The sequence below is a fragment of the Anas acuta genome, chromosome 4 (genome assembly GCF_963932015.1).
Source record: "Anas acuta chromosome 4, bAnaAcu1.1, whole genome shotgun sequence".
In the NCBI taxonomy this organism is placed as follows: domain Eukaryota; kingdom Metazoa; phylum Chordata; class Aves; order Anseriformes; family Anatidae; genus Anas; species Anas acuta.
Genome location: NC_088982.1, coordinates 11,647,043 through 11,670,475, shown reverse-complemented (window position 1 = coordinate 11,670,475; position 23,433 = coordinate 11,647,043). Strand labels below are relative to the sequence as shown.

General features: G+C 37.6%; 1 protein-coding gene across 14 annotated transcripts in view; it reads left to right on the top strand.

The window, feature by feature from the left end:
* Positions 1-23,433, top strand: part of SORCS2 (sortilin related VPS10 domain containing receptor 2) — a 595,072-nt gene that overhangs the window by 202,203 nt on the left and 369,436 nt on the right. For all 14 annotated transcript variants that reach the window (XM_068679841.1, XM_068679839.1, XM_068679837.1 and 11 more), the window contains exon 2: positions 17,852-17,919. In XM_068679841.1, coding sequence (XP_068535942.1) covers positions 17,888-17,919 — 32 coding nt within the window. In that variant the 5' untranslated portion in view covers positions 17,852-17,887. The remainder of the gene's footprint in view (positions 1-17,851; positions 17,920-23,433) is intronic.

Below are 23,433 nucleotides of genomic sequence, written 5' to 3'. Positions count from 1 at the left end.
TGGAGGAACTTGATCCCAATTCTCTGAGCTCAGGATGTGACCTGCAGACCAGTTCCTCTCTTCTCTGTACCCCCTGTGACCTGGCTGCTTCTCTGTCCCTCTGCAAAGCTCTCTGTAATCCTCCTGCTTTTCATTTGTGCAACTGAACCAAACTAATCCTGCTGCCAAGGGGAATGCCTCGGCTGGGGGGTGATGCTCTGCTCCAAAGTGTTTGATTTTCTGGTGGAGCTGGCAGCTAAGGGAGACTTTCAGCAAGATCATCCATGTTGCGAGGAGGGAAATAAAGATGGGGTTGGGAAATGCGATAGATAAAGGCTTAAGTGGTCAGAATTTAAATCTTAAATTGCATGGCGGGTGAGAAAAAGGAAATGTGGGAAGAAAAAGGAGGCAGTAAACATGATGATTAAGTGGATCTTACTCAGAGTAAATTATAGCATTCCTGAATGAAAGTCTTCTCTTTAACTGAGAAATCATTAAATGTTAAACTCACACTATTATTTGCGTTTCATTGGGTAGACTTGCATGCGCAGAAATATCCATTTTAATTAGTGTTGAAAAGAAGTCTCGTGTACAGAGCAGTGCCTGGTAGGTATTTTTATATTCTCTCTCAGTGAACTCATTTTATATGATGATGATTTCTTCTAATTTTTAATTAACATGTCTAAGTTAGAGTTGGGAAAAATGATCAGTGATTCATTAACTGCCTCGCACTTGGAGATCTATGCAAACCTAATTGATATGGTTGCTACAGGGTACTTTGTTAAAATGAACACTCCTGCCACTACCTAGCTTCCCTTACTTTTTATTTATGTGTTTGAATGAAAGGCATACTGCAACAGCATATAGTTTTACCTCTAAAGTGACAGCATGTGTTATGGCACTATATTTCAGTGCAGTGTTTCATCCAGAATATTTTAAAAACATTTTTATAGACTGTGTTTTGGAAGATCATTGTTTATCACTAGTATATAGTGTGCTGTTACATATATACATGTGTATATATATATAGTATCACTAGTATATAGGGAGGAAGGAGCTACTATTCATCAGATGCAGTAGTAAATAAGTATATTCATGCTAAATGTTTTTTGAGGGGTCTAGGTTAAGCTATAGTTATTGTAGCTATAGGGTTTCTGTTGAAGTACTGAGATAATGAGCAAGGATATGAAAACAGCAAATAAAGAGAGAGAGATGAAACGTAGCAATATACTTGGTGCTCTGCCTACAAATTATGCCATGAAACTGAATTAAGGATTGTAAAGTCTGAGTAGAAATGCTGTTCTCCAAACTTGCTTTATCTCAGGAAAAACATGGCCTTTACTGTCTGCTTATCATACTGAGGAGAGCTAACTGCAATTGCAGTAGTAGAGTTGATAAATTATTTAAATATGTTTGTGTGAAGCCATTATGAAAAGATTAAAAAACTTTTTCTTTACAAAGTGGTGAAAACAGTTATGATGATAAAATATACTTGGTTTCCTCCAAAGCTTTGCACTTAGGACATGAGACTTCTTGATCAAGATTCTAAAACATGATATTCGCATGAGATATTAACACACAGGAGATAAATTTAAAAGCAGTTCATGTGCCAGAATTGCTGAATAATTAAAGTGGGAAGGGGCATCTGAAGATCTGGTCCAGCTGCCTGCTTAGATTAGGGCTTGCATCAAAAGTGAGATGAAGTTTTTTAAGGGCCTGGTCCAAACACATTTTGAGATCCCCAAGAATAGAGAGTCCTCAGTTTTGCTGGACAACCCATCCTAGAGAATTGTTAAAGCATAAATGGTAGGTCCTCACTGCTACCTGGATGCAAGGGGACTTGGTTTATATGCCAAACTTGCCAGCTAATGTGAGAATCTGAATGCAACCTGGAAGCATGAATCGTATAAAATTTTGCCTTTGAACCCTGTATTTCGGTTCTGAGAAAAAAGGAGTAGGAGAGACACTCAGTCTGAAATATGAGAAGAAGGCAGCAAGTGGTCACTTGTAATGGCCATAGAGGAAGGCAGCAAGTGATCAGTTATAATGGCAATATTAAGTACAAATCCTAAAGTTTCATTTTCCTGGAGAGGCAATGAAGAAGTGAGTTATGGAGAGATGAGTAAGAACCTGTCTTTTTGACTGGAGCAAGCACATTGCAAGCTTTCAAGTTAAGTGAAACACCAGAGCCACTTTAGAGTTACACATGATTTAATACCATGAACACTTTATTTAACCATTTCCAGTTCTGCAATTAGGAATGTAGCCCATTGCTTTATGAAAATAAAATTTATTTTTCCTGGTAGGAAAAATAAGTGTTGGGTAAATATGACAGTTGCAGTACATGTTGTTTCCTTAAAAACTGTGAGTTCAAATTTCAATTTTAGGTTGGATATTAGAAAGAACTTTACTGAAAGGGTTAGGCGTTGGAATGGGGGAACACAACACAGGGAAGTGGTTGAGTTGCCATCCCTGGAAGTCTTCAAAAGACGTTTAGATGTAGAGCTTAGTGATATGGTTAAGTGGATTACTTGTTAGTTTTAGGTCAGAGGTTGGAGTAGGTGATCTTGGAGGTCTCTTCCAACCTAGATAATTCTGTGGAATGATTGCATTGTGTTGAAAAAAAAAGATCTTGGGTGTTTACAATCCAAGGCAGGTCTGAAGTAGGGTAATGCTTTCCACCCACTCATATAGTCTGTTTGGGGTAAGTGCCAGGAAAAAACAACAAATATCTCACAAGTACATAATTCACAATTTTGAGAAAACTCATTACCTTAGTTTCTAGGCTTTAGTTCTGGATCCAATGCTAGTCAGTAATTCTGTATTTTTAATCACTGATAAGGATACTGACATGAATTTTCTTGTTAAGTTTGTAAATGGCATGAAGATTTCTAAAATAACGACGGCTGTTGAAAGGATAATCTGAAATGGCTGATTAGACGATGAAGTTCCAGCAAAATTCATTTTGATACAGCCAGATGCAGAGCAGTGCATCAAGACTTAAGAAAAATGGACCTATGACTCTTAGGGTAGAATGCTGATTTGGGAGAATTGAATAATTCAGAAGTCATTGTAAATTAATTGGGGATAACTTGTTCAACACGTCCTTTATCTGAATTGGTATGGCAATGAGAGCTCATGAAGCTTGTTTTTCATGCCAAAAATTCTATCTGTATTTGTGAATGGAATTTGGAAGACTGTTCTATTTCCTTTTTCCATTTTTTTTTTCTTGTCTTGTCTCTGACTCTCTGACTGCAGACTTTTTCTTGACAAACTTGTTCCTTCTTCTGCAGAAAGTCTGTTGGATTCTACTGGCAATTAGCCCAGGGAAGCAGAGGCTAGTTACAATAATTATTGCTGCAGGCGTAGACGGAGATCTATAAAGCCTAAGGCTAAACAAGAGGAGTCTGATTAGAAACAGCTCTTTGGAGTCTGAAAGATGAATTACGTCTGAGTTTGGAATGTTCTTGGATTCTTGGGGAGAACCTGGTGGTGTGGATGAAAAACTGTTGATTATTTTTGTATGTATCTGCACTGGTTCAATCCCCAATCTGCATGCACTAATTTTATAAGGTGTGCTTGCCAAGTGGCCGTTCCATTTTAGGAGAGAAGAACAAAATGTTTAATGCAGCTCTCCAAAGGAAGCAGTGTGCTGGATTATCCCAGAATCCCTAATCATGGAAACCTGCAATGAGGCTCCTCTAAGCTGTTTGTGGGCTGTCTGTAAATGGTATGGTACAAGTTAGAAAATGAACTTGTATCTGCCTTGGACTTTAGTGCCCTCACCTTACTCCAAAGACAACTCAGAAGATCTGGTGGCCTCAATTCACTTCTAGAAAACGAGAGAGGACCCACAAAAGATGCTGGAAAATAAGCTTTATGAAATGAGCTATAGGGAGGTCAGTCATTAACCTTATCAAAGAGAAAAGATCAAAAGATGATATGATTGCTGTATGTAATTACTTATGTGTGGAGAATATATTCATCAGTAAGGGCCTTCTAGTCTTGTATAAAAGGACACAGCAAGATCTCATATCTAAAGCTTCAAGTTGGACAAACTTAGTCTAGAAAAAATGATATAGGGAGTAAAATGAAATGATCTGATGGCATTTTCTTGCTAAAAATCAGTGTACACACACCCCTCCCCAGTAAAAGTAGAATATGAAATTAAACACAGAATAAATGAAAATATCATTTCTATTTCTGATGCCTAAACTTCAGGAACATTCATAGGATCCCACACAAAATATAAATAATGTTAGGATAAGTCATACTACAGGTATGTCTTAAGAATTCAAACCTGCATTTTAGTGATTCTAAAGGCTAAACTACAAAATGCCTTACAAGCTGTCTGAGATGCCTACATACAGAAATCATTCACTTCACACCAAAATGGAACCACTGCTGGGAAGCAAAATATTATATTTCTATAATAACATGTATTACAGTTCCTTTCCCTTTTCCTTCCTTTCCCTTCAATTTATTTTTACCAAGAATTACATTTTCTACCGGCCTAGTAAGTATTTACCTCACAGCCTTTATCCACTTCGGTTTATTATGAATTTAGGCAGAAAACATTTAGCTGTTGTGATCATTATCTGCCATTACCTGCTATGTGGATTTTTATACTTTATTACATTGAACATTACTGGAATTAAGGTTTTAGTTGCAATTCTTTCAAGAAATATCTATTTCCATGGATTTTCAGCTCAGTTCTAAGCATTCAGAATAGGAAGCATTTAGCTACAGGCAGTTATTTAATTTTTATTTATGTCTTTTTCCTTTGGTGTTGAAAATAAAATTTTAAACAGTATCATCTTCTGAAACTATCAAATTAACAGCTTGTCTTGGAGGCTTACTGATTTCTTCTCCCTACTTACTTTTTTCCATTCTCCCCATTCCCCTTGTAGCTGAAGTGAGATGGACTTTTCTCTAGTCTGCCACTGTGAAATAACCACGAGAGTCACTGCAAAGCTGAATGGTAATTAATAATTAAAGGTGGATCCAGAGGAATGTATCTATAATGCATTGATTTGTGGGGGGAGGAGTGTGTGAATTTCTTTTTCTTTTTTTTTTCTCCTTTTTTTTTTTTTTTTAATTTTTTGTAAGAAAAAGTCAGTAGCTATTCTTGATTTTAGACTGAAGTTTCCAAAATGTGTTTCTGAGCTTCTTATAAGACAGAATGCCATTTCTCGATGTAATGGATCAGGTATTCAGTTTGCAGATCTCACAGTTCTTGGTCATATTAGCCAGTCAGGCACAGCCACAAACTGTTAGCATTCTTTGCTCTGAGATTTTTTTTTTTTTCCTTTTTGAAGGAACGATAACCCTAGGTACCAGGATCCTAAAAACAAACAAACAGAGTTTTGAAACAGTGATCACAGACCCTATGCTATTTCCCTACGCTATTTCTCTTAAGCCTCTGAGGAGTGAATATTTCATAGGGACTGACTGTTCTTCAAATACCTTACTTAGTCCCTTGAGAAATCCACTACTTGAATGGAACAGGAACCAGAGAACTCAGTTTGGGGGCATGTCCCCCTCCTGCTTGATATGTTTCACTTGTAACAGACTTACTGCCTTTCTTATTTTATTCATAGGAAATACCTGTTCTTTCCAGGTATTTTCCTAATTTTTTTTTTGTTGTTCTCAAATCTCCTTTATATCCATGCTGTGCTTGTGCTGTGATTTGGGAAAGAGAAGGAGAGGCTCCAAAAAATACCACCTTAGATAAATTGCTACTTGTTGTCACAGAGATTAAAGGATGCTTTCACTTTCTGTGGAGCAGGAAATATGGAGGGGACTTGATTTCTTTCTGGTCTGGTAGGGAATTGGCATCCCTGAAATTACACAGATTTCTGTTGATGTCTCTGAACTAGGTAGTTTGTGAAAATAGATAAGAACTATTGGGTTACCATCCACATGTTTGGCTGTCAGATTTCAGCTGAAATAAACTTTAACTTTTTTTTTTTATTATTTATTTAAATGCTGCTCTTGAAGAAATGTCATTCTTCTCTCATCGGAAGAGAGTTCATTGAAGAATTGTCAGGAAAGTAGGAACAATGACACTATAACACAATACAAAGTAGGAAAGTGGGAACAATAACACAATAACAACAGCAACAAGTTCATTAGCTTTTGACATGCTTCTGTCTTCAGGAGGTGGCAGAACAGTCTTGAATAGAATATTTTTTTTTTTGTATTATGTCCACAAAATAAACTTTTGCAAGCTATTTCATGGGTTGCGTTGAAAGCATCCTGTCCCTTCTCTGTGCTGTTGAAAATCATAGGTGTGCTGCTCTATTTAAGATAATGAAACTAGGAGAGGTTGGAATATTATTTCTATGCTGAGGAAATATTATTTTGGGGGAATAAAAAAAAAAAAAACAAATTCAAACTGTGGGGAAAAAATTACCAGGAGTGAGGAAATTAAAGGAGTTGGTTTTAGATGTATGGGATACTTTTTCTGTGGCCTTTTTAGTTGTATAGGATATTTTTCATTTGGCCTTTAATCTTGCAAAATACAATCGTATTTCCAGTAGTTATTTCAAGTAGTCTACCTCTGCTCACTTTCTCTCACACATTGCAAATGCACTTTAAGAAATGTTTATTTAAGAAAGAGCTTCTGACATGTTAGTTTCCACTACAGGATTAAAAAAAATAAAAAAATAATAAAAAAATTGCATTATTAACTGTAACCCTAGCTGTCCGACTTGAGTAATGTCATGTCCCTTATAATTTGACATTTAAAGCCATAACTTTCTGAACCTACATTCATTTTGTGGAAAATATGGCACATATTTTCATTGTTTTTCATGTGCATAGAATGTATGAGACTTCTAAAAATACTGGTTTTATCAAAATTGAATCCTTCCCTTCATGAAAGAAAATTCAAGATCAGATTTTATTTTAATCTGTTTAGAATGGGCTTAATCCAGATTCCCATTGATTTAAGTAGATTTTGGATTGGACTCAAAAGTAAATGCATGGGTATGTAAGGGTGAGGAAGGAGGAAGAAAAACATCCAGTTGGTAACAAGATCAAGCTGAAAAGTTGCCATTGGGTGTGGGCTATATCCTGTGTGCTCTGAGTATTAATGCCTTTCTGTCACGGCATTAAATCCCAGGCTCCAAACTAAAGAAAAACAATTTGCAAGAATTTGAGCGTTCAGCATTTTTTTTTCTTTGTTTTAGGATAAAGTAATTTCCACAAGAAAAGGACTATTGACTTGTAAACAGAGGATGCTATGCTGCAAGTTTTGGAAATAGAATATAAATAGAGACAGGCATTTATAATACAAATATAGAACAAACTCATTAGGAAAAAAGATTGGAAAATAAATAGCAGTTGCAGAGAAACGCTTAGTATAACGAAGGACAACAGTAAATGTCATGTACACTGTATAGAATTTTTAACTGTTTAATACTATTAAGTTCTGTAATACAGTACCATGATACAAACCACGTCAGAGTTATATATGCCATTTTCAATAAATTGAATATGTTTGTGGTAGTTACAAAACCTATTCTGCACCTTCTGAAACAAAATATAGTTGCATGAGCTTCTTTTAACTCCTCAGATTTCCATTTTTTTTTCCTTGTCAGGAAATTGAATTTTTCCAGTAATTAAAATTTTGACTTCTTGGCATAGTTTATATTACACATCAGTTAGGAGATCTGTGGTACAAAAGCACATTACTGTACTTCAGGCCTCCTAGGCCTGCAAAGTCTGGCATTGTTGTAAGTCACAAGTCCAAGGTTACAGTAAGTGGTCTTGAATCGGTCTTGCATGAATTGGGTCCGGGAGCACCAAGTATTACAAAAGAAAATCATTAAGGTTCATGGCACACATAATTTGTTGTCTGCTTCTCAGTTTGTTCCCTTTTTACATGTTGTTTTCAGCTCAGCGTAGACTTTTTCCACAACTCACTTAAGCATGGATTCATCCAGTTTTACTGAGAGCCTCAAGCTAAAAGTATAGGTTCTTGGGATCAGTAGTCAGTAGGAAACAAACACTTCCAAAGGGCTGTTCAGGTCCAGATGGGCAAAACTGGTCTCCAGAGGTCTCTGTCTGCCTGTAGAAGCTGGTTCATCTTAAAGTTAGGTGGGATAGATATATCCGTGCCTCCATTTCCCAACTGTAAAATAGATAGTGTTACTACCTTAAGTTAAGGGGATGTTAAAAGCCTTTAATTGGTGCATTTCTAGAGAAAAGAGTCATGACATGATATAAGTGTTAGAGATAATTGTTCAGAAGTGTTCTAGGAATGAATTAAAAATATTTTCCTTCCAAGTCTTCTGCGGCTAAACTTGTGCATCTATCTGTGAAGACTGAAAAGAGTAGATCTCATAACACAGACAAAAAGTTATTAACATTTTAAAAACAATCTAGGAACACAGAGGGAGAGACCAAGCATGAAAAATATCAGTCTCTGAGGGGAAAATCTCCCTTTAAGTGTTTGTTACTGAAACTTTTTTGCAGCTCTAACTGTAGCCAGATAAATGCTGACATACAAAATCTGTCTCCAAAGAATCTGTTGAATGCCCACTTCTTTGCTGGAGTAAAATAAAGAAATATAGATCTCATTTATCAGGACCTACGATCTTTTCCTGCTTGTATCTACTTGATCTGAGGGTCATTTAAAATATATTAGAGGTTTAAGATTGGAATGCGAAGCTAATTTGAAACCTGGCTCTGAGATGACCGATTCTGTTAATATTCTTGCTGGTTAGAAGTGCTGTGTCTGTGACAGGACAAAATTAGCTAGAGATCAAAAATGACATGGCACTGCCTGGTGAAATAGTCATTTCTTTTCACAGATAATTCTGCATAATTCCACTTAGTTTTGATGGCCCCGTGGCGCCTAAAGTAATGAAAACATAGGACAAAGCTGGGTGAGGAGTCGTCTGAGGAAACACAGAAAGCTGGCAAAAACTCTGTGCTCACAGCTTGGAAACCTTCTGCTTTGGCTTTGGACCGAATGTAGAGAACTCTCCAGCACTCCCCCAGCCCCTTCCAATGTTTTCTCTGACATATTTGGCCTTTGACCAATTTTCCTAACAGCTCCCAAGCCCTTTCTAATAGTCTCCTAACCCGGTTGGATGTTCCTGCTGGTCCTTCACACCCTTTCCATTGGCACACATACGAATTTCTGCTGCTTCACAATGTCTAAGATAAATGTACTTTCATGCTTCTTCCTCTCAAAGGGGACTATTCCCATTATTTTGCAGTAGCCGAATTCTATTAATATCATTTGAGGTGGTATTAATTTATTTTGAATTTAACCACAGGGAGTAGACAGCTGTGGAAGTTGAGTAGTAAGGGGTTCCCTTCCGTGCTGTACTGGGGACAACATGGCAGTACTTCTGCTAAAATTATTATTAATAATATTATTATTAACAAGGAAAGTAGGAACGAAACAGTTAATAGGAAAGACAGACACAGAGAGACAAACTCACTCAGTAAAAGAACAAGGAGGGGTAGCATTGGGCCTGGTTTGTCCCTGTGTGAAGCCGTAGAGCAAACAGTCCTTGATGTGAGAGGCATCTGGGCCTACCCCATGCAGAGGGTGATAGCGTTGGGGTACTGGAGGATATATTTTAGACAGCACTTGAAGTAACAGCCCAAGATGTGTTTATTATTATTCCTGTTTTACTAGGCAACCCCGTTTGTTTTCCACTCTGGTTCTCTGTCATTGTCTAGGCATGATTTTATCTTTGGACTATGGAGTGTTGAAGCACCCCTGAGTATGCTGATGATTTCCAAAGCAACACATACATTCCACGTCACAAAAAAAACAAAACAAAAAAAAACAAATGGAGCTTTACATTTGCTTTTACTGTGTCTCCAGTCTTCTGGATAAAATTTTAATCAGTGTAACCCTATCACCATAATGTAACCACCATATTCTTTAGCATATTTGTCCTTGTAGTATGCCTTTCAGGTAGGAGTGTGCTGTTGGTCCCCTTCTGTACATCATATGACCATCTTTAACTTTCTAATTTATAATGAACAAATTCAGGTACCTACAACATCCAGGAAATATCAAATCCAGTCCTCATTCATGATAAGAAGGATATTAAACATTGTGACTCCCTGGCTCATCTTGTTGCAGCATCAAAGACCTTGTTCCCATATGCAGTCTTATAAAGCCCCTTTATGATAGGCAGTTAGGTCTTACTTGAACACCATAAGCCATTCTCAGAGATAATTAATTGTAATATTGAGGTCAATGTAGGTTGATACAACCTCTGGTACATATGATGTTATCTGGTACAATGATATTTAATCCTGTGGTTCTGGTGAAGACAGAGCAGCAGTGAGGGAGAGTAACCAATACGAACAGATCTGCCAACATCCCTGCGTCAAATGAACAGCCTTCCCAGCTTGCGGTATCCTCTACAGATGTTTCCATATGTCTTGCATAATAAATTCTTTTTTTGAAATAAAGAGCTTAATTACTTTTATATGGTAATGTAAGAAAATAGCTTTGGCTTTGGAAAATGATTTAGCGATGTGGATTGGAAGTTCACTTTCAATTTTTATATTTTATTCTTGGGCAATAACATTGCATGACAGACTGGATATATTTCCCAAACAGCATTTAAAATTTGATCTTTCTTCTCTGGTGGTGAATAGTTATATAACACTGATGACCAAGGTGAATTGCTTACCCATAATACTGGATTCCTGAAATATCCAGAGGACAGCAAAAATGTTTCACATATGTCTTCTGTGGGTGTCAGCTCTGCTTCCTCTTGAATTTTCATAGGAATGAAAAAGAATATTCAGACAATAGGCTTGCTTCTGCAGGATTGTTAATTCAATTTAGAATACATTATTAGAGAAAATATGTAAAACCAGTCTATAATTCAAGATTTTTTACAATTAGGAGTCAAGCCAGACTGTTAAAAACTGGGAAAAAATATTCTTGCTTCATTCTTTGGAAATTTATTCTCTTGGCATGTTCACGGATATGGTTTTAAGAGCTTACAAAATGCAATGTCAAATATTTAAACCTTAAAAAAAAATGCAATGCTAGAAAAAGGCAATGGCAAAGAACTGGAGATTTGTGTCAGAGGTGACTTTGTTTTGGGCTCTTTGAAAACAGTTGGGAAGTGCAATGGAACAACTAGTCAAAACATTAGGCGTTGTTTTCTAAATTTCATATGTAATCTGCAATTTTGGTTCCTGTTACTATGTGGCCTTTAAGTTGAGTTCCCATTTGCTTGAGTGAGTAGCAGACCGACTGTCTGAGTTGCAGTTATTATTTGCCGTCTTTGCCACAAGGACACTTTGCTTGCTCATCATCTTCTACTTGGTGTCCACCAGGACCCCCAGGTCCTCTTCTGCCATGTTGCTTTCCTACTGGGCACCTCCTGGCTGGAAAGGCTCCCCACCCAGTGCTGAGAAAGGATTCACAGAGAGTCACTTCGCTTCATGTCCAAAGATGGGCTATAAAGCTGGTGAAGGGTCTAGAGAATAAGTCTTATGCGAAGTGGCTGATGGAGGTGGGGTTGTTCAGCTTGGAGAAAAGAGCCAAGTGATAAGATGAGGGGCAAAGGGCCTCAAGTTGCTCCAGGGGAAATTTAGGTTGGATATTAGGAGAAATTTATTTACTGTAAGAGTGGTGTGGCATTGGAATAGGCTGCCCAGAGAAGCAGTTGTCACCATCCCTGGAGGTCTTCAAGAAATGTGTAGATGTAGAACTTTATAGCATGATTTAGTGGTGGACTTGTTAGTACTACATTAAAAGTTGGACCAGATAATCTTAGAGTTTTTTCCAACATAAATGATTCTATGATTCATTGTTCTTTGGATACTTCCTTAAGATTTTCCTTTGTAGTGACACCTCTAACCAATTAGTTCTTTGAGTAGTACTTCTTAGGAAGCTGTTTCCTTTGCTCTTCCCTTGATTTTCAGACGGGGTACAAGCTTTGGCTGAAACGCTTGCTGCATTTGAACATTCATAATTTTGTCTCATTGCAGCTTTCCCTTAGTAGTATTGTTCATTTGAACCATCAGCCAGTTCTTACAGACCTCTTGGAGCCCAGGATCTCTGTCAAATATGATTGAAATCAGTGGATTTAGAGTTATAAAGTAAAGACTGCATACACATGCAGTGCCATCATGTAAGCATAATTTTCTAAGGAGCTTGCGCTGAAAATCTGAGATAAGTTGTTGATGTGAAGACATATTTTCTGAAATTGTATTATAGGTTCCTGATGGCAATGGGTTGTCTTTTTGTTCTATGTTTATACAGTCAGTGTGAACACAATATAATATGGTTCTGTAGTAGGCTGCGTCTTACATATCGTAAAGTTATGCTTTTGCATAAGTGTTTGCAGGGTCAATGTGTAAAGTACTAAATTTCACACGGTTTTTGAATCCGGAAGTAATCATAACCACTGCTTTCAATAATATGCACTTATTCAGCTCCTGTGGTAAGAAATACATTTTAGAGAAAAGGAATTGACCCATTATTGTGTCTTGCTTTGAATTATGAATAAATTCACTGCACAGAATTATTACTAATGCTTAAGACATAAGTGCACTGGTCCGGTCAGTGACTTCATACACAGCAAGTTCTCTCTTCTCCCAATACAATTTAGTTGGAAGAACTATAAATCTAATCTCCTTAAGTCTTTCATGTTAAATCATGGGTTGCTTCTATGAACTTTATTAACAGAGAGGAGTAGAAGCTTATACAGTGAATTCTTAATAGCTTTAGTAATGGTCTAAATGTCTCCTATTTCACCTTTCATCACAATGCTGCAACAGAGTAAACCTAAATGCTCTTTTCCCACTTATAGTTCTTCCAGCATAATCAAATTATTATAAAGTTGTTAATAGTACTATGGGACCTGGTCCATGTAATATACCCATGGTAATATATTTTGTATTAATAACCTTTTGTTTTTTACTTTTCTTGCAAGTGTCTTTTTTAATTAATAAATGTATAATCTAATGTCAGCCTTAACATGATGAGCAAGGAACCTGCCTGCTGCAAAAGTGGAATTGGCTTGAGGGACTGGAGCTGTAGGTGGTTACCTATAATTTGTTTTGGAATTTTTTGATTATCAGCTGTCAAGAAAGTTCTGGAAGTACAGGAGGTGATGAATTAATAGGCTGTGCCTAGAACATCTTGAACTCCCTGGAATAGTTACAATTTACGGTGAAAAAGTTATAGTTTAATAGCTAAAAAGATGAATTAAGCTATATTTGTGAACAAAATAGCAACTTACGTTCCAGTCATGCAGAGTATTAAGTGCCTCTTTAAGTGACTCTCATAAACACTTCTGCTGATTTCAGTGGGTTCATTCGCATGAATTAAATTAAGCAGATGCTAAAAAGTTTCCAGAAACTTGAGTCTGTCTGAGAAGTAATTTTCCTGGTATTTGCAGTGTGCTCTCACCTTCTAATAAACTTGAGAAAACACCAAAACTTGCAGTCATACCTGCAAGAATACATTTGAAAGTATGAGTGTTTCTCTATTAAATTTCTGAATAGATGCCAAAATTAAATAGATCTACAAAATCAAAAATTTCAGGGGTCAAAGAAAGAATAAGCCACAAGAATCTTTATGCAGATAGAAAAAGATAACATGGAAAGTGATTGATCTTTATATTTTTTTCCTTTCTCACCCATCCTAGGTGACATGGTCATGATGAGAGGATTAAAATGGGCTTAATTAAAGCCAAAAATTTATTAGGAACTGATTACAGCATATTGTAATCTCTTAAAGGGAAGGTTTATTCTTTTCGGTCCAGCGTTGCTGCAATGTATTTTCAGAAGAGAACAAGAAGAAAGGAGAGCATAAGAAAGGAGATAATTCTAACTTTAATTATTCATAGATACTATTATTATATCTTTGGAATATTCCTTTTGTTTTTGTTGTCCATCATTTGCTGAAAACCCAGTGCACTTGTGAAGGTGGGCCTATTTCCAGAAAGGATTTTGGGGACAGAAACTGCTACAGCACCTTTGGAGAACAGCTCTGAGCTGTAGCTACTTTAACAGTAAGAATCTATCAAGACAGATCAGGGAAGCAGGAGAATGGCATGGGAGATCTCTGGCAATTCAGTTCTCTCTGTTTCTAGAGTAATTTCTGAACTTCCACAGAAAACTTGCTTTGAACGCACATTGCATATAACTTTAGGAATCCTAAGGAATTTATCCTCTGTACTTCAGCCCACATGGAGAAATAGTGGCCAACTCTGGCTTTATGGAGGGTTAAAGGGGTAAAGTAAAGAGGGAGATAATAGAGCACTGTTTTTGTGATATAAGCTGAAGGTTTTAAATTTCCTTTTCCTCTTTTTCTGTTTTAAATCTTTACTGTGTCACATAGTTGGTGTATGCCTGTCATGCAGTATGACTTGAAAGAAAGAGGTGAAAATATTGTCTCCTGAATTCTTTGCAGGGAACCTGGCAGGAAACTGGAAATATGATGCTTGTTTATTCTAATGTTCTTGAAACTCCAATGGTCTTCAACAGTGCTGTAAAGGGGGCAGAAGGAGCTAGTTTCTGAACAAGCAGTAGAGATGTAATCAGAAACCTGTAAGGTACAGTAAGGACTGCACCTAAGAGACGGGTGCAATGCTTAAATACCAGGCCAGAAAGCTGCACCGGGCATTCATGTCTTTATCTTGGGCCAAAATATGTGTTTACTTTTATCTGTATGTACTTAACACTCCTTCCCTCCTCTACCCTCCCCCCCCAAACCAACCAACCAAAAACAAACAAACAAACAAAAAAAAGAAAACAAACAAGCAATGAAAACAAAATTCCCATCTTAGAGCTTCATTAAAGTTTTCCTCCTTTAGGGATTGGAGGTGGAATAGCCCTGGTGTTGTTACTGGTAACAAACACTTTCTGAGGAATCTGGGAAGAAGGAATGCTGAGGGATTTCTGTTTCAGGCAATGAAAGAAGGGATACATTTCTTAGGTATTCTTGGCTAGAAACACCATCAGCTGTGGTGACGCTAGATTCCTAGCACACAAGGGCAAATTATTGTTGCCACCTCCATTGACATGCTCTGGCAATTAACTCAAAGAAATGTGGGTGAATTTAAGATGAAATAGTTCAAAAAAGTTTTATGAGTCTCCCCATAAAACAGGAGGTGGGATGGACTAGGAGATCTCTGGGTAACTTTATAGATCTATCTTTAAATACAGAATCTGCTGAATTTAATTCTCCTCCATTGCCATTCTTTTTAGCTGTCCTCGCTGATGATAGCAGGAGCTGGTTCTGAATCCCACCCTTGATCATTGCTCAGTTACTGTTGTGCTTTGAGCCTCTCTCCATTTACAGGCAATCCAAACACTTTCACTAGGGCAGCAGCGTGTATGAGCTGCTGGCTACCATCCAAGCCGTAAAAATGCTCTCAGTTGCAGAGTTGCACTGAAATGAAATTGGTGAAACAAGACTCTGCTCTTACAAATGATGCAGAGAATCCAGAGATCCCAAAGACCTTCACTTTTTTTTTTTTTTTTTTTTTTTTTTTTTGTGAAATTATTCCTTCTGCTCTTTGGATCTGTTTATTAATTGAGGGAAAACACCATCCTGTTTAACAGTATCACTGTTTAGTCTGAAAAGATGTACACAGTCCAAATGACAGTTCTTTAAGAATCTGTAAAGCAGACGATCTGTATTTTTTTCAGATGCTGGGATAAAATCCACTGGCATAACTGAAAAAGTGATCAACCTCTGCCTTATATGCCACAGGTTGCAACAGTTTAAGAATTCAAAGATGGCTGGTTATCACTTTGTTTTTCCTTCGTTAATATTTAGGATGGATGCTAAGCAACAGAAATGGCTCATTTGGATTGTAATGTGTTGATCTTTTGGTAGAGGTTAAGTTCAAAGCACGTGGATCTATAGGGATCTTCAGTGTGTGGTAGTTATCAGCTTGCCCTGTGGTAGAGGGGCTCCAATGTACATTGTTGAAAATCATCTAAATAACAAAAGTTATGCTTACAGGATGCACAAGAATGAAAAAATGTTGGCCTACTAAATCCAGGATTCAGTCTCTTGTTCTGCATGAATTTAAGGAAAAAAGAGTACTCTCATGTAGCTTTTGATATATATATATTTTTTTCAATACCAAATATACATTCTTGTATCTCTTAAGGGAATCTCCTAGGTCAACTCTTGTGGCCTAAGAAGAATTTCAGTTGTTCAAAAAAGCAAGGTCTGAAACTTCTTCCTTAATAATTAGAGCCAATTGATGCTCCCAGTAGTGAAGCTTCTTTCTTTTCCTCCTTAATTGCAAGCACCAGCAGAAAGCTGTAGTTAGAACGCTGACAATAGAATAAATAGCTGACCTGATGGAGCGTGCTTGGGCTGTAGCCAGGAATCTCATCAGTAGATACTCTCTCCTTTGGGAAATGTTTCTTTCTTCTGTGTTTGTAAGTCTTATAGTAACCTATTTAAAAGTAAGAGATTTTTTTTTTTCTTGTTTGCTTGCTTTATTTTAAACCAAGACTCTATTTTTATAATGCCTTCTCATCAAATTCCAATAAAGTGATCTGGTAGATTTTGATTCTTTAGAGAATAGGAGAGATTAATATAATTTGTAAACTAAAGGATCGATTCTGAGTTTATTTATATCAATATATATCCAGTGATACTTTCTTTTGTTATTTGTTAGGCTTCGATCACCCTGAGCATGGCTACTATTATAGCTCAGTTTTGCAAAATGTTACTTCCATGACACCACGTATATCCCATGGTCTGGGATTCTGCTCTCTCATAATCTCCAGCGTACAGAGACCCGAGCACTGATCTGTTGCATAAATGTAGCATCAGCATATGAATTATCTGGATAATCAAAGCGGACGTCTACAGTTGCTGTTTGCTAGGGATTTCATCTGGTGGTCATGAACAGAGGAAGTGCCGGTTCAATAACAGCATGCTCCAGGCTGCTGGGGACTGATGTTGACCCTGCATTAAAGAAAGCTAACAGCTGTGCAAGGAACCAGAGGTTCTCCCAACTCTACCTCACTGGGGTTGCTATGGTAACTTGGGGATAAGAAGCACTAATATGGACTGCCAGTGAGTGAGGGAGATCTGTTTTAGGTGATCTACGTATAAAATATAGCTTTCAGATTGATTAGTCATGGACTAATGCTTTATGTTTCTTGACCAGTGAATTTGTCAGATGTTGAATGAATGGGATGTGATTCGTACTGGCTTTTTGGGTAAGCCGAAGATGTTTCATGAATGAAATTTGTTAATATGTATTTGGATGACTTCTGGTAATCCAGATGAATAATTTACAGAGTGGAGAGCTGTTCTTGAAGGAAGAAAAATGGGTGATATTTCTAGGAACAAAAAATCACAGACACGAATTTCTCATTTCTGATCTTGTAGAGAAGACCAAAGCTCATTTTCTGTCTGAATTTATCTGGATAATCAGGGTCAATTGACATTGTTTACCACCCTGTGTTAAAAAAATAAAAATAATAATAGTCGTGTCTATAGATGTCAAAGACAACTGCCACCTAAATTTAAATTAGCAATCAAATCAGTTCTTCCTGCTGAGAAAGTCATTCAAATTGCTTGGGGGCTGTCATGGGGTAGGGGGATTTATGTGACTATTCCAACTCCACTGTTCATGTGAAACAGGCAATCTTTCACAAAGTCACTGGGTTTGCAGAAAACTTTGAGTGCTGAAATCACTCTCCCCAGGAAAAGGAAGAAAACCCACCCAATCAGTCTAAAAATAAAACTGGTAAGAAGTGAAAAATAAAATGAAACAGTTCAGATTTTCAGGAGCCTGACCTTCACATTCACCAGAATAACTGCCCATGATCTACTTCTATTTCTTTTATCAGTGAACTTAAATATGTTTGTTTTTCATTGTCTTTTTAGGTGATCCTGATTCTTACCAAGTATTACCATACCGACATGGGAAAAGTCCTGGAGAGCTCTTTGTGGAGGTAAGTACTTTGCTTTTCCTGTAACATTTCCCCCTTTTCTATGAGTAGATTCGTCTCTCTTCCCATTAGAAATTGCTGCTGAATTGATCTAACAGCTGCCTGGTGTTAATATAGCGGTATTACCCAGAGTCTCAATAGTGCTTACTCCTTTTCTTCCTTAAATGAGCTGCAGTTCAGTAAGAAAGAGCTTGAAATGAATTTTAACAGTAGAAGCAAACAATGACATAGTATAAGGTACCTTTCTCATGTCACTCTTCAAGATGCCATTTCTTTTCCTTTTCTTAGAAATTTTACCTCTAAGTTACCTGAAGTCTTTGAGTTGCTTCTTGTGTTGATGTCCCTGATGGGAGTTTTTGCTGTTCTTTCGTACTGTATTGTGGTTAGTGAGTAATCCTGATTTGGAAGGAGTCATGATTGTCTGGATGTGAAATATAATACCAGAGCTGGTTTTGTTGTGACTTATGATGACTGGAAACATGTAGTAGTTCAACTAAGATTTATAAATTGATTGTTACTTCCTTAACATCTGTGAATTAAGATATCAATATGCTTGTTGCCTGTGCACACACAAATTGCATCACTGGATGTTTATCAGCACAAAAACAGGGCTAGGGTAAGCCTATGCTACACTAGTTCAACATCAAAGATCAAGATCAGTATTTTCCTATTCCATTGTCTTTTTTCACAAACATACCTGTTTTAAGCTTGCCAAAAGGAGATAAATTGCTACAATACTCTGTATTTTTTGCATGTTGAGATGATTTGTTTTTTCAAGGTAAATGGTTAACAGGCACCTAGTTTGCGGAGATGTATGCATCTGAACGATTATAGAATAAAAAGTGTGAACCTATTTGAAGTTATTTAAGTGCATCAGTACTGAATGATAACTCCTACACCAGACACCTGAAATCTGGTTGCCTTCTGATACATTCATTTTATTTTGCTCTGTAGGCTTTGTGTGCTCTGTGTAATTTTCTGTTTATCTCTATAAATCTTCTACCACAGATTTTCAATACCCATTATGTGCACTTCAAAACTGAAAATATTTTGCAGTTATCAATAAATATAAAATTGCTCCAGTGTTTGCAATGCTAGTTTTCCTGAGTTATCTGCAGGGCCAGAAGTATTCTTGAAATACTCTGCCTGGATATCTAAATAGTTGTTAGAAATGACAGGAGACTTACTTCAGAAGTCTGTGTGAATTTCTTAGGTTGCCAATAAGCATCAGGTCTAGAAACAAATGGGTGATGTAATACCTTGTGGCTTAGGTACTTGTAAACATCATGCTTTCCCCAAAGCTATATTTTTCACAGAGCCATTCCAAGAAAAGGAGTGGGTCACAGAATAGGGAGTGAGAGAAGTCTGTGACCAGGACATGGTGCATAGCAGTCTTGGTACTTTTTTTGAAGGAGGCTGCGTTGTTTTAATCTTATGAGATTTCTCATGGCAGCAGCAGACCTTTGCAATACCTTGTTTTCATACTGCTAGTAGTCAAGTCTAGCCAAGTGCAGTGCTCCATGCAACACAAGGGTGTTTTCAAGTAGAAAATAACACTTGTAGTCACTGAAAAGGTGTCTGCAGGAAAGAGAGTAAGATCGAATGGAGAATGCTTAGTATTGGCTAAGAATTGGCCTTTTTAGGGCTACGATGGTTCATTTGTAATTATCCTTTAAACTTACAAGATGGGAATTTAATTGCATATTTGTTTCTGTTTTATTTTTTGTCCAACATCTTGTGCAAAGAAGACAACCAAATGGAAATTTGTATGCTCTCATAGCTGCATAAGCACACACTGCTTTCCTGTTGCATGACCCTGGCCGATGCAGCATGTACAATGTGTTTCAAGTTTTGCTATTCACGCCTCAGTACAATCTATCATGGAAGTCTTTTAAACTTATCCAGTCAGACTCTTCAAAATAAACTCTCTGCTCTTTCAAAATAAACATAAAACAGGCTTCAGATAATGTTTCTTTCTTTAGAGAACATAAACATTTTAAACAGAGTTGTTCAGCCCTTGCTGACAGCTGGTGTGAAGAAGATCTGGTGTGAACTGCATTTGAATAGCATTGATGCTAGATTGCGTTATAGGAAAATCAGGTCCTTTTCCTCACGAGGAATGGATTTGCCACATGCTTTGGTTGTTTATAAAAGTAGGATGGAAAAGCTGAAAGGAAACAAGTGCTTAAGAATAGCATTTGGGCCAGAGGGAGTAGCTGATCCATCCTGGCTGTGGTCTGCTCTGGGTTCACCTCCTGCTTCTGTCTCTGCCCGTTGGGGTGTGAGAGCTGCACACGCAGTTGTCAGGCTGGGACTTAGGAAGTGGCTGTATTTAGAAATGCACAGCCAAGGCTAGCGTGCAAAAATATTGAATGTGCCTGTCTCTGTTGAGATGTAGCTCAATATATGTAGTAAACGAAATAAAAATAAATACTGAACAAAGCAGACTGTAAAGTCGGGGAAGTTCTGTATTTTTTTCCTATGTTAAGAGTTTGGGTGTAAATTGGTGAAGCTGCCTGTTTCACCATGGTCTTGTACTCATGCTGGCAGTCTGCCCAGCATGCACAAAGCATATGTATTTTTTTAAGCTTTTGGGTTTGTTTCTCTTCTGCACTCCTCTCATTTGCATCAGAACAAATATACAGTAAAATGGGTGTGAAAAATGTTATAGATTTTTTTTTGTCAGTGGATAAAATCCATTAATCTTGGTGAAGTTTCTGTGCCCCAGTAGGAATGGATGCTATTCTGTTATTTTCTGATTCAGTCCAGAGTTGTTCTTCTTCCTGTCTCGCCCAGCTACATCAAACCAGGCAGTTAATATTCCCTAAGTGAACATAAACCTGGTTTATAACCCAATCAGTCCCCACCAAGTTAATTTTTTAACATTGTTTATCTCCCACTTTTATCTTGCTGATCTCTATAAATATTATCACAACTTGGCATTTATCCGTCCCTTTATTTCCTGAAAATACATCCTTATTTTCTTCCTCTAAAGCATATTTCCTCTTCACCTCTCTCTCTCTTTTTTTTCATCCTTCACTCAAAATAATTGTTTTTCCCTGCAATCACTTTGTGGAACAGGGAGTGAGAAGGGAAGGGTGACTTGGTGGTCCAGTGCTGGTTAGCTGTTCTCGGTCACCGTGGCATTGCAGGCAGACTTTCAAGTGTAATGCAAATGGTGGAGGCAAAAAAAGAAAACAGTTTGAGGTATGTTCTGGTGGAGGTGTGGGGAGCTGCATACAAGGAAAACAGATTTCTGGAAATGGTTCTAGGTGGCAAATTTCTGCATGTTTGCAGACCTTTGTTAATTTACACAGGTGACTTATGCCTGCCCCTATGGGTCAGGTTACATGACTGGGATGTCTAAATTTTAATTGCCTTGGAATCTTATTATTGTTTAATAAACAGTGAAAATGGTGCTGGAGAATAAAAGTCTTTTGACTAGTAGCAGTTGCTTCTGGTTACACTGGCCAGGTGAAGGCATAAATATCAGTGGAAGCGTGCTGTTAGAGAGCACCAGTGTGTGGTTCTGTAGTCAGCTAGTTCTGATACTTTGTTTATTCGCTTATTAAATAATTATCAAGGTAGGGTTAAATTGAATAGTTATTTGACTCAAAATAAGGTGGGGAAATAAACTGAGATGGCATTGGTTGCCTCTTGAATATAAAGTAAGCAACTTTCTGAGAAGGAACAGAAGATTGTTTCCAGAATTATTTTAAGAGTTTCTAAACTGCAGTATATCTTGGGAACACAAGTTGGTTGTCATTTCAGGCCTCATTAACTTAATGAAAAAACTGATATTCCAGAGTAAAACTTCAAGTACTAAAGCTATGTTCGTGTATTGTGCATATAGTGTGAATATAGTGCTATTTATATCAGAGAGAGTCTGCATGTAGCTTTAGATAGCATGCTTACCATATGAAGGACTTGAATTCAACAGATCGTTTAGGTGGTCATGTGTTTCCTTGTGCTTTATGGACCTGTTTGTACCTACATATATAGGTGCACATGTTTTACAGCCTCAGGTGCCTGCATGCATATATTGCATGCGTGCAACTTTAGGTGTATGTACTTGAATCTTAAAATCATATATTTTAGCCTTAAATTGGTAGTCACTAAGAAATTAATACTAATAATTATCTGTAGATCTTAGTTAATTAATCATGGTGATATCTCTTGGAAATTGACATATATTATTATCTCCTTTTTATAAATGGGGCAACTGAGATGTTACCTGAGATGTAACCTGCAGGTTATCCAGTGACTCAGCACCGAGTGGCCATGAGGTTGACTTCCAGCCCTGTGCTCAGACTGGCTCTGAGTCCTGTTTCTGATATGTATGCAGCCTTTCCTTCTTAACTCGTTCTACGCAATGAATAATAGATGCTGATGATGCTTGCTAATAAAGTTTTGATTGCATATTATCAAGCATAATGATAGGGTAGCGCTAACTCGACTTGCTGTGTGTAATTGCCATTGTTCCCAATGGCATCCCCGTGTTGTTATTGTTTCAGCACAGCAAAACAAGCTGCATTGTTGGGTATTAGCTGCACTGTTACCTCCCAGCACTCCACCCTGAACCCTGGTTAGGCCGGTTGACAAGATGTTGGGATATTTTGCCCAGTGTTGTCAATAATGAACTGAATGAAGCAACAGACCTCTCAGCCCACATAGACGTGGACAAACGTACTGGGACTCCCTGCTGCAAAGGCAGCTTGAAGAGGGAGTGAGGTTGCAGTTCTGGGAGCAAAGCTGTGAGGGTTCAGGTCAGCGGCTGGGCAGCTGGGCATGAGAGCAAATATCTGAGCTTCATGGACAGAATGACACTTGGAAAAACTCAGGGAGTCAGAAAAATCCTTCTCTTTGATGGCATAACTGTTTTATCTGCACCCACAGGTAAAAGCCATGTGTTCTGGGAAGACCCAGTCATGCAATTCCACTGTTTATCATTAATGCTCAATGCACAGTGACCACACAGTGCTTTGGGCATTTACACAAAGGTGTATGTCTACACCAAAGTTAAAATCCAGACTACAAAGAGCAGGAGAGTCTTTTAAGGTAGATACAGTGAACAAAATACCACTCAGGAAAGTATAATTTCTGGACTCTGTGTGGCTCACGGGATGTGAGAATGAGTATAGGCAGTTGTCTCCAAGCTCTTTGCACTTGTAGGTGAAATTAATTTAAAAAGAAAACCAAAAAAAAAACGGACAACAATATAGGATCTGGTGCCACAGTCAAATTTGGTTTTGGTGTGAAATGCTGCTTACTATGTGAGCAACCATATTCTGCAGCAGTGTGCCTTTCCAGATGGTCTTATATTGTGGTTCTGCTTTGAAAAGTGACTTTGTAGAAATGGCCCCAAGGGACTGAGTTATTGAGCCTGTGATTTCCATATAAAATTTGCTCTTTTTCCAAGTAAAAACAAAAAAAGAAATGGCTTTCTAATTATTAGCCCAGCAAACTCAGCTTGGGATCTAATGTCTAGCTGTGCTTACTCTGGCTAATGCATCATCC